The 12,068-nt window shown below is 39.6% G+C and overlaps 1 protein-coding gene across 1 annotated transcript in view; it reads left to right on the top strand.

Annotated features, from left to right (window-relative positions):
• Nucleotides 1–12,068, top strand: part of SMARCA5 (SNF2 related chromatin remodeling ATPase 5) — a 46,552-nt gene that overhangs the window by 24,206 nt on the left and 10,278 nt on the right. Inside the window, exons 11-14 of the mRNA XM_019926524.3 lie at nt 5,085–5,311; nt 7,148–7,269; nt 7,347–7,499; nt 9,790–9,922. Of these exons, the coding sequence (XP_019782083.1) occupies nt 5,085–5,311; nt 7,148–7,269; nt 7,347–7,499; nt 9,790–9,922 (635 nt within the window). The remainder of the gene's footprint in view (nt 1–5,084; nt 5,312–7,147; nt 7,270–7,346; nt 7,500–9,789; nt 9,923–12,068) is intronic.

Raw genomic sequence — 12,068 nt, 5'->3', positions numbered from 1 at the left:
TTTTTGTAGTATCTTTGTCTGGTTCTGGTATCGGGGTGATGGTGGCCTCATAGAATGAGTTTGGGAGTGTTCCTTCCTCTGCAGTTTTTTGGAAGAGTTTGAGAAGGATGGGTGTTAGCTCTTGTATAAATGTTTGATAGAATTTACCTGTGAAGCCATCTGGTCCTGGACTTTTGTTTGTTGGAAGAGTTTTAATCACAGTTTCAATTTCAGTGCTTGTAGATTGATCTGTTCATATTTTCTATTTCTTCCTGGTTCAGTCTTGGAAGGTTATACCTTTCTAAGAATTTGTCCATTTCTTCCAGATTGTCCGTTTTATTGGCATAGAGTTGCTTGTAGTAGTCTCTTAGGGTGCTTTGTATTTCTGCGGTGTCTGTTGTATCTTCTCCTTTTCCATTTCTAACTTTATTGATTTGAGTCCTCTCCCTCTTTTTCTTGATGAGTCTGGCTAAATGGTTTATCAATTTTGTTTATCTTCTCAAAGAACCAGCCTTTAGTTTTATTGATCTTTGCTATTGTTTTCTTTGTTTCTATTTCATTTATTTCTGCTCTCATCTTTATGATTTCTTTCCTTATACTAACTTTGGGTTTTGTTGTTCTTCTTTCTCTAGTTCCTTTAGGTGTAAGGTTAGATTGTTTATTTGAGGCTTCTCTTGTTTCTTGAGGTAGGCTTGTATTGCTATAAACTTCCCTCTTAGAACTGCTTTTGCTGCGTCCCGTAGGTTTTGGATTGTCATGTTTTCATTGTCATTTGTCTCTAGGTATTTTTTAATTTCCTCTTTGATTTTTTCAGTGATCTCTTGGTTATTTAGTAACATATTGTTTAGCCTCCATGTGTTTGTGTTTTTTTTACGTTTTTTTCCTTGTAATTGATTTCTAATCTCTTAGCGTTGTGGTCAGAAAAGATGCTTGATATGATTTCAGTTTTCTTAAATTTATTGAGGCTTGATTTGTGACCCAAGATGTGATCTATCCTGGAGAATGTTCCATGCGCACTTGAGAAGAAAGTGTAATCTGTTTTTGGATGGAATGTCCTATAAATATCAATTAAATCTGTCTGGTCCGCTGTGTCATTTAAAGCTTGTGTTTCCTTAGTAATTTTCTGTTTGGATGATCTGTCCATTGGTGTAAGTGAGGTGTTAAAGTCCCCTCACTATTATTGTGTTACTGTCGATTTCCTCTTTTATAGCTGTTAGCAGTTGCCTTATGTATTGAGGTGCTCCTATGTTAGGAGTATATATATTTATAATTGTTGTATCTTCTTCTTGGATTGATCCCTTGGATTGATCAATCCCTTGAATTGATCATTATGTAGTGTTCTTCCTTGTCTCATGCAACATTCTTTATTTTAAAGTCTGTTTTATCTGAAATGAGTATTGCTACTCCAGCTTTCTTTTTGTTTTTTTTTTTTGTTTATTTGTTTTTTTTGCGGTATGCGGGCGTCTCACTGTTGTGGCCTCTCCCGTTGCGGAGCACAGGCTCTGGACGCGCAGGCTCAGCAGCCATGGCTCACAGGCCCAGCCGCTCCGCGGCATGTGGGATCTTCCCGGACCAAGGCATGAACCCGTGTCCCCTGCATTGGCAGGCGGACTCTCAACCACTGCGCCACCAGGGAAGCCCTCCAGCTTTCTTTTGATTTCCATTTGCATGGAATATCTTTTTCCATCCCCTCACTTTCAGTCTGTATGTGTCCCTAGGTCTGAAGTGGGTCTCTTATAGACAGCATACATATGGGTCTTGTTTTTGTATCCGTTCAGCGAGCCTGTGTCTTTTGGTTGGAGCATTTAATCCGTTCACGTTTAAGGTAATTATCGATATGTATGTTCCTATTACCATTTTCTTAATTGTTTTGGGTTTGTTTTTGTAGGTCCTTTTCTTCTCTTTGTGTTTCCCACTTAGAGAAGTTCCTTTAGTATTTATTGTAGAGCTGGTTTGGTGGTGCTGAATTCTCTTATCTTTTGCTTGTCTGTAAAGCTTTTGATTTCTCCATCGAATCTGAATGAGATCCTTGCTGGGTAGAGTACTCTTGGTTTTAGGTTCTTCCCTTTCATCACTTTAAATATGTCATGCCACTCCCTTCTGGCTTGTAGAGTTTCTAGTAGAAATCAGCTGTTAACCTTATGGGAGTTCCCTTGTATGTTGTTTTTCCCTTGCTGCTTTCAATAATTTTTCTTTGTACTTAATTTTTGCCAATTTGGTTACTATGTGTCTCGGTGTGTTTCTCCCTGGGTTCATGCTGTATAGAACTCTCTGCGCTTCCTGGATTTGGGTGGCCATTTACTTTCCCATGTTAGGGAAGTTTCCGACTATAATCTCTTCAGATATTTTCTCTGGTCTTTTCTCTCTGTTCTCCTTCTGGGACCGCTATAATGTGAATGTAAGTTACGTTTAATGTTGTCCCAGAGGTCTCTTAGGCTGTCTTCATTTCTTTTCATTCTTTTTTCTTTATTCTGTTCCACAGCAGTGAATTCCACCAGTCTGTCTTCCAGGTCACTTATCCGTTCTTCTGCCTCAGTTAATCTGCTATTGATTCCTTTTAGTGTATTTTTCATTTCAGTTATTGTATTGTTCATCTCTGTTTGTTTGTTCTTTAATTCTCCTAGGTCTTTGTTAAACATTCTTGCATCTTCTCGATCTTTGCCTCTGTTCTTTTTCTGAGGTCCTGGATCATCTTCACTCTCATTATTCTGAATTCTTTTTCTGGAAGGTTTCCTATCTCCACTTTGTTTGATTGTTTTTCTGGAGTTTTATCTTGTTGCTTCATCTGGTACATATACATAGCCCTCTGCCTTTTCATCTTGTCTGTCTTTCTGTGAATGTGGTTTTTGTTCCACAGGCTGCAGGATTGTAGTTCTTCTTGCTTCTGCTGTCTGCTCTCTGGTGGATGAGGCTATCTAAGAGGCTTGAGCAAGTTTCCTGATGGGAGGGACTGGTGATGGGTAGAGCTGGGTGTTGCTCTGGTGGGCAGAGCTCAGTAAAACTTTAATCTGCTTGACTGCTGATGGGTGGGGCTGGGTTCCCTCCCTGTTGGTTGTTTGGTCTGAGGTGAGCCAACACTAGAGTCTACCCAGGCTCTTTGGTGGGGCTAATGGCGGACACTGGGAGGGCTCACGTCAAAGAGTACTTCCCAAAATTTCTGCTGCCAGTGTCCTTGTCCTCACAGTGATACACAGCCACCCCCACCTCTGCAGGAGACCCTCCAACACTAGCAGGTAGGTCTGGTTCAGTCTCCTATGGGGTCACTGCTCCTTCCCCTGGGTCCCGATGCACACACTACTTTGTGTGTGCCCTCCAAGAGTGGAGTCTCTGTTTCCCCCAGTCCTGTGGAAGTTGTGCATTCAAATCCCAGTAGCCTTCAAAGTCTGATTCTCTAGGAATTCCTGCTCCCGTTGCTGGACCCCCAGGTTGGGAAGCCTGACGTGGGGCTCACAACCTTCACTCCAGGTGGACTTCTGTGGTATAAGTGTTCTCCAGGTTGTGAGTCACCCACCCAGCAGTTACGGGATTTGATTTTATTGTGATTGCCCCTCCTACCGTCCTACCGTCTCATTGTGGCTTCTCCTTTGTCTTTGGATGTGGGGTATCTTTTGGTGAGTTCCAGTGTCTTCCTGTCGTTGATCAGCAGTTAGTTGTGATTCTGGTGCTCTTGCAAGAGGGAGTGAGAGCATGTCCTGTACTCCGCCAGCTTGAACCAATCCTCACTGTGGTTTTAATTTTCATTTCCTCCTCTTTTTGTCTTTTTTTAAAAGTTTTATGGGTATCTGAAATCTAAAAGGCTGGAAACCGCTGACTTAAGTGTAGTGTTCAGAGGAGGGGAATAAATAGCCAATGTGGTATAACCAGGAGAGAACACATCTCAAGTATATTGTTTCATACTTTATATTGATAAGTATTTGCAAGGGTCTGCAGTTGTTGGTAAAAGGACAGAAGGGATGTAAGGCAAAGAAATGGGGATGTTATCTGGTAAAGAGATGACCAGTGTAGAAGATAGGCCATCCTAAAAATTTTGAAAGGTGTTAGGGTTAGGCTTGTCTTATATAGTTCTAAAATACAGAATTAAGACATGAGTCAATGCTGAGGGAAGACAAATCTTTTTTAGTTATAGTCATATTGAGGAACTTTATATCAGTCAGAATTGTGGGTGCCTTGAGTATTTCGTGCCCCATAATTGGAGTTGTTAAGCATAGATTGCTTTCATTGTTTATGTTACTTTGCTCAGTGGGTTCAAGGTGCTGAATATTTGGTATTTGGACAGATTGCTCTTTCCTTTAGAATAATGTCTAACTTCTTAGTGTATACAGTCAAGGCTTTTCATAATCCAGCCTTAGCTTAACTGATCCCTTCTCTTCCCCCAGCCTGTACACTTTTACTTATATTTAAATCGCGTTGTATTCATTTTATCATCATCATATGCTTTATGCTCTCATGATTCTTTCTCCCTTCTTAGCTCTTAATGTTCTTACCCAAATGCTACACTAGCTACGTTGAATTATAATGGAATAGTGGCACTCTTCTGTTGGAAAAGACTACGAATTGAAATTATGTTTAGGGCTTCCCTGGTGGCACAGTGGTTGAGAGTCCGCCTGCCGATGCAGGGGACACGGGTTCGTGCCCCGGTCCGGGAAGATCCCACATGCTGTGGAGCGGCTGGGCCCGTGAGCCATGGCCGCTGAGCCTGCGTGTCGGGAGCCTGTGCTCTGCAACGGGAGAGGCCACAACAGTGAGAGGCCCGCGTACCACATACACACAAAAAAATTATGTTTAAAACTGGTCTTTTAAGTTTTGCTTTATTACTTAAAAATGTTGTATCATACTGTTTCATTTCAATTCATCCCAAGGAGACGAATTTACTCTTTCGGGCCTCAAGGCCCAAAGCATTAATGGTACACATTAGAACACTGGGGGGAATAAAGAGAAACAGAAGAAGAAAGAGGTTATAGGTGATAGACTCCTAACTACACCTTAGAAGTTGATGGGTTGTTTCTTACAGGTATTTTGGGTTGAGATGGGATTGAGGATGTAAAGTGGCAGAGACTCGTCCCAGGAACATTTGAGCCCTCTTGAAATGTTTTTCTTCTCACTAGGTATACTCGTATATTAATGAAGGATATAGATATACTAAACTCTGCAGGGAAGATGGACAAAATGAGGCTACTGAACATCCTGATGCAGTTGAGGAAATGCTGTAATCACCCATATCTCTTTGACGGAGCTGAACCTGGTCCACCTTACACAACGGACATGCATCTAGTTACCAACAGTGGCAAAATGGTGGTGTTAGACAAACTGCTCCCTAAATTAAAAGAACAAGGTACTTACGTTACTGGTATCAAATGGAGAAGTAATGGAAACTGTCTTAAGACAGAATCTTAAGATTCTGATGTTAAGATGAAGGAGCCATCCTACCCTATGAAATGACTACTCTGGCACTTTCTAAAGTTGAAGTGTGGGACATTTAAAAACTTCTGTCCATTATCTGAGCTTCCCCCCCGCCCTCCTATTTTAAGCCTTAAATCTTTTAGAAAGTGATCAGTAGTTAGGGTAGCCACACTCCCTGGATTTGGGGGAGAGTTCTTTCTTATTTTATACATGCTTTCCTAGAAATGTCAACTTTTTGTTATAAAATGCCAAGAATGCTCTTCTCACCCATATGTAGTTCCCAGAGCCTTTGGTAGACAGTGGTGTTGTGTTCATGGTATTTTTTCTTAGCTGTTTGTGTGGATTTTTAATTTAATTAAATGACATGTGCACGGACCCAAAGCGGTTTTGTTTGTAACACATTGGCTTTTAATATGAAACTGAGTATGTGTACAGATGTATTTAAATTACAAGAATGTAGAGAGAATTTAGTAGGAAGCCAGCTTCAACAGTTATAAATTCATGGCAAAACTTGTTTTCATCTACATCGTACCTACTTTCCATCTCTGAGAACGTTTTGAACCAAATCCCAGACATCAAGGCATTTCATAGACAAATTATTCATTCTGTAATACGAAGTATACAGCCAGATTTAAAGTTTCTCCATTTGTGTTTCTCTGTATATTTTGGTAAGAATGAAAATTGTACCAGTAGATGAATTTCCTCATATTGACTGTTGAAAACATTGTAAGAGTTGCCAGTGAATTGGTTTACTTTTTTCTTTTTATACCTTTTTCTAAAATGTATTTTGTAAAATGCTTTCCTTGGGCCTCAGCCTGGCCTCACTGCATTCTAGGGGCAGTATTCCCCGCTTCTCCCGCCACTGGCCTTAACCGGCCCTCGGGCCCTCCCACCTCCCAGGACAGGGTGGCACCTGCCACTCTCAGGGACCACCCTTCCAAGGCAGAGTAAACCGGGACCCTGTTGCTAAATAAATAAATAAAGATAGATAGATAAATAAATAAATAAATAGTTTTCCTTAAAAGCTTAGTAATTGAAGAAATTGAATACATGGGGAGGAGTGGCAGGAACTTGCTAGGAGACTACTGAACGTCCGTATGCATTTAGGATGTGGGAGGGTGGACAAGAGCAGATTATGAGCCTCAGCTTCTAAGAGAAGATAGTTTCGTAATCATTATTTTTTAAAAGGATCCCTTTGTCTTCGTAAGTCCTATTGAAGGTGGTGTGCAGCTGGCTGAAGAAATGCAGTTGGATAATTTGAGTCACGGCATAAGTGAAGGGTGATGGTCTAGATGTGAGGCGCATATTTATGGTCCTTCCATCTGGATTGGGTATGGAGAACTAGAATGAGACCAGGGTGTTGGGTGTGTGTTCGGAGATGTGTCGGGCTGTGCACAGGGAGGAGCTGTGGTGGAGGGTTATTTTTAAGTATGTGGGATAAAAAGATAGTGATTCTCTCAGCCTTTGGGATGGCAAGACCTCCCAGGCCAGAGGTGTAAATACCCTTTTCTGTTTACAAAAACACTTGCCTTCAGTGTGTTGTGTAAATACTACCCTTTTCTATTTGTGCATTGATGGGAATAATGTGGGGAGTGACTAACTTGGATAATAAATAATGTACAGTTTTTTTCTTGTAACTAACTACGTAACCTGGAATTAAGGAGTAATTGGTTAGTCTTGGTTTTGGTTAGCCTTAAATTTAAATAATTTTTTTTTTTCTTTTTACTTTTGAAGCTTCTGATAATGGGCTGTTAATGTTTGCTGACAGGTTCACGAGTACTAATCTTCAGTCAGATGACGAGGGTATTGGATATTTTGGAAGATTATTGCATGTGGAGAAATTATGACTACTGTAGATTGGATGGGCAGACACCTCATGATGAGAGACAAGTAAGTAAAATCTGGGGAGGGGAGATCAAAAAATTATCAGATAAAATAATTTTCTGACATTTATTTTGTGTCTATAGGAGTCCATCAATGCATACAATGAACCAAACAGCACAAAGTTTGTTTTCATGTTAAGCACACGTGCTGGTGGTCTTGGCATCAATCTTGCTACTGCTGATGTAGTAATTTTGTATGACTCGGATTGGAATCCCCAAGTAGATCTTCAGGCTATGGTAAGAGATAAATATATTCTGTGCCTAACAGACGTTTTAAAGTAAACTGATAAACAGTCTACAAATGTCAGTGACTTAATCCCGTAGAATTGTATTTTCTCTGACCTCATAGTACAGTGAGGGTATTTTGCTGGTGATCTTCCATCTAAATCAGGGTATTTCCATCTTACATCTTTGCCATATCTTAGGACCTTAGAGTCCTATTATATCTGCATCTTTTTGGTAGAAAGGGGAGGAGAGAAAGCTGAGAATTGCCCAGGAAATTTTTTTATGGGGCAGAACTGAAAGTGACCCCACATTCATTAGCCAGCACTCAATCACATAGCATAACTTACTGCAAGGGAGTTGGTAAATGATAGTATAGTTGTGTCCCAGGAGGAAGGGGTAGTGGGTTTGGGGAGCTGCTAACCTGCCTGCCACATTAGATGTTTAAAATTTCAGGCCCATGTGTGGGACTATCTTGGCCAGATCAAGAGGATCATTCGTTTTTTTTTTTTAATTAATTTTATTTTATTATTTATTTTTGGCTGCGTTGGGTCTTTCTTGCTGTGTGCGGGCTTTCTCTAGTTGTGGCGAACAGGGGCTGCTCTTCGTTGCGGTGTGCGCGCTTCTCATTGCGGTGGCTCGTCTTTGTTGAGGAGATCAGGCACTAGGCGTGTGGGCTTCAGTAGTTGAGGTGTGTGGGCTCAGTAGTTGTGGCTTGCAGGCTCCAGAGCACAGGCTCAGTAGTTGTGGCGCACGGGCTTAGTTGCTCCGTGGCATGTGGGATCTTCCCGGACCAGGGCTTGAACCTGTGTCCCCTACATTGGCAGGCTGATTCTTAACCACTCTGCCACCAGGGAAATCCCAAGAGGATCATTCTTTTTTTTAGTTATTTCTGAGATATACATTTTAAAGTAATAACTAGAATTATGACTTATAACATTATACCAGAACATATAAGATTTTTAGAAATTTCATGTAATGTCTGAAACATTTATGTTAACATACTTCCATTACAAATAACCCAAAGAAAGTTTAGTATTAGTTGTTTTGTTTTTTTATACTTCAGATTCTTATCAGTCATCCATTTTATATACATCAGTGTATACATGTCAATCCCAATTGCCCAATTCATCACACCACCATCCCCACCCCACCACGGTTTCCCCCCCTTGGTGTCCATACATTTGTTCTCTACATCTGTGTGTCAACTTCCGCCCTGCAAACCGGTTCATCTGTACCATTTTTCTAGGTTCCACATACATGTGTTAATATACGATATTTGTTTTTCTCTTTCTGACTTACTTCACTCCGTATGACAGTCTCTAATCATTCTTATGTTGAGAAAATTTATGGGCTATAGATTAATATGAAAACTTAAAAGTTCTAAAGTTTGATATTGCTAATAATTTGACCTGTGTTATTTACATCTTTGGTGTTGGCCACTTTCATCCTGTGACTGTTTGTAATGGTGGCTGGGGAAATTGATCAATTAGAAGTAGGGGTGCTTTGTAAGATGTGTTTTGTGAACTTACCAGAAGTTAAACAGAAAATGGAATTCAAATTAATTTGATTACTTATATGTAGTTAATTGGGCACTATTTAAAGACTAGGATTTTTTTTTTTTTTTTTTCCGGTACGCGGGCCTCTCACTGTTGTGGCCTCTCCCGTTGCGGCTCCGGACGCACAGGCTCAGCGGCCATGGCTCACGGGCCCAGCCGCTCTGCGGCATGTGGGATCTTCCCAGACCGGGGCACGAACCTGTGTCCCCTGCATTGGCAGGCAGACTCTCAACCACTGCGCCACCAGGGAAGCCCCTAGGATTTTTATATTGTTTGTGGAGATTGTTTATTCATGTCACTTTTTCCCCTAATTGCAATGAAAATTTAGATTTGATTTAGGTAGAAAAGCATTTTGAATTTAAACGTAAGAAAAAAAGATTTTTTTAAAAACTTTTATCATCAGACTTGAAGATTATAATTGTGTCTGTCTTGTCTGGAGACATTATGTATATTTTATTTCCGTATAACCTAGACAAATTAATACAGTAGTTTCTCACAGATTCAGCAACTATGACGTGTTCTATACCTCCTAAAAGATTTTCTTGTGAGATAACCAGTTAATTTGATTGAAACTGAGAATTTAAGAAATGTTAATGGAATATGAATCCGTTATAGTTGTTTTGTTTCGTATTTTTAAAACTATTTTGTACATGAGAATATTTTCATTTTGTTTCTCAGTGTACACATTCAAATGTTATTTATGTGAATTTTCAACTGGATTCAAAGTAACCTGGTTATTTTTCTAGGATCGAGCCCATAGAATTGGACAAACCAAGACAGTCAGAGTGTTCCGCTTCATAACGGATAACACTGTAGAAGAAAGAATAGTGGAACGTGCTGAGATGAAACTCAGACTGGATTCAATAGTCATCCAACAAGGTGAGCCTTAGGACTTTAAAAATTTACTAGGTTGAATTTATAACACTTTTTTCCTGGATTTTTTTTTAGGATATTCTTGTTGTTAAACATATATTAAATCAAGCTACCAGGCAACAATATTTATATTCCAGACTAAAGTAAGCTTCAGTTTTGTTAAGAGGATGGGTTTGGGCTCAGGAAGGTTGAAATTTGAATATTGACTCAGCTGGTTAGCAATTCTTTTACACTATCTGAGCCTCTTCTTCATGTGTTAAATAGGGATACAGAGATTTTTAAGGACTAAAGGGGATAATGTATATAAAAATACCCAGCATTCAGTGTGGTACATATTAAATAGAGGTGTGATGAGTGATTTACATGTACTAACACTCAATTGACTACTCTGGGGAAACTGAAGAGATAACAGTAAAACTCAGAATTCTTTTTCCTAATCCACAACGATTTATTGAGCACCAGCAGATGTCAGGCACTGTTCTTAGTGCTGAGAATACAGTGGTGACTGAAACCAACCAGTGTTCTTACTTTCAAGGACTTTATAATTTAGTGAGAGCAAGACACACAATAAACATTTTTGTAAATAGGACTAGATGGTGAAAGTGGGATTTTATTTTGGATTAATTGAAGGGAACTTCAAGTTCTCATGCCAGATCAGCTTTCAAGGAAGACATTTATATTTTCATGAAGCTTAAAATAGAGTTAGTGATGGGATGTGTAAAATGTAAAAACCAAAACAAACCCTCAGTAACCTTGAGTCCACGTTGGTTTCCTTCCTTCCCAAATTGTGTCATGACCAAATGCATTTTATCTGTCTCTAAAGCTAAGAGGTATACTGTTGTATTATCCACTGATTATTACATTTGTGTATCTTGGTTTTGTCAACCAGTCTCTAATTTCCTTGTAAGGAAGGGAATGTTACATTTCTTTGTTATCCCTTAATGCCAACCATAGAGTTAGCCACGTGTCTGTATACATAAAGTCAGAAAGAGAAAAACAAATACGGTATGCTAACACATATATATGGAATTTAAGAAAAAAAAAAAAAGGTCATGAAGAACCTAAGGGTAAGACGGGAATAAAGACAGACCTACTAGAGAATAGGCTTGAGGATATGGGGAGGGGGAAGGGTAAGCTGTGACAAAGTGAGAGAGTGGCATGGACATACATACACTACCAAACGTAAAATAGATAGCTAGTGGGAAGCAGCCGCATAGCACAGGGAGATGAGCTTGGTGGTTTGTGACCACCTAGAGGGGTGGGATAGGGAGGGTGGGAGGGAGGGAGGCACAAGAGGGAGGAGATATGGGAACATATGTATAACTGATTCACTTTGTTAAAAAGCAGAAACTAACACACCATTGTAAAGCAATTAATACTCCAATAAAGATGTTAAAAAAAAAGACAATACATGATTGCTTTATTATTAGTTGTTTTTGTTAATAATTGCTTAACATAGTGAGCTTACTTTGTACCAAGCCATGTGCTAAATATTTAAATACTGAGTATTACCTTCTTTAGTCTTCATGCCAGCTGGAGGTTGGCATCAGAGGTAGAAGCAAGTCACTTATTTACCGTTTACACAGCTAGGAGGTGACTCATCCGGGGCATCAAGAGCTATATAAACTATTACAGTGCAGTGTTTAATTAGGAAGGTCTCTGGGGACTTCTGGGGCCTGCCAAACAGGTTTCTCATGAGTGATGTAATGGCTAGTTTTTTTCCCCCTCACATTCATCCATGCTTTTAGAAATACATCTGCCTTATGGTTCTTGTTCTCAATTATTTTCATCTCTGAAACCCTTCTCTTTTTTTTTTTTTGAAGATTAAAAATATACAAATTCTTTTACAGTCAGCTTAGAAAAGCTTTTTCAGTCTTTTGACTTAATGTTTTTGGGGTATTTTTTAATATTTACTAAGGCAACTTTTGGAGCAAAATTTTGTGCTAGTAGCTTTGTTAATCCCATTTATAGACATATTAGTCAAACAAGCCTTGGGTGCATATGCCTCTGTGTTAACTGTTTTGTGGACTAAGGGGTATAACTAAAAATATGAGAATATACAGAAGTACTTTATGTCTGAAAAGTTCCCTCCCAGTCCACAGGGAAGTAATTTCTGTAAGCTTAAGAGCATTTTGATAGCAGTGAGATAGCT

Source organism: Tursiops truncatus, chromosome 5 (assembly GCF_011762595.2).
Source record: "Tursiops truncatus isolate mTurTru1 chromosome 5, mTurTru1.mat.Y, whole genome shotgun sequence".
NCBI lineage: Eukaryota > Metazoa > Chordata > Mammalia > Artiodactyla > Delphinidae > Tursiops > Tursiops truncatus.
This window is presented reverse-complemented; position numbering and strand designations above follow the sequence as displayed.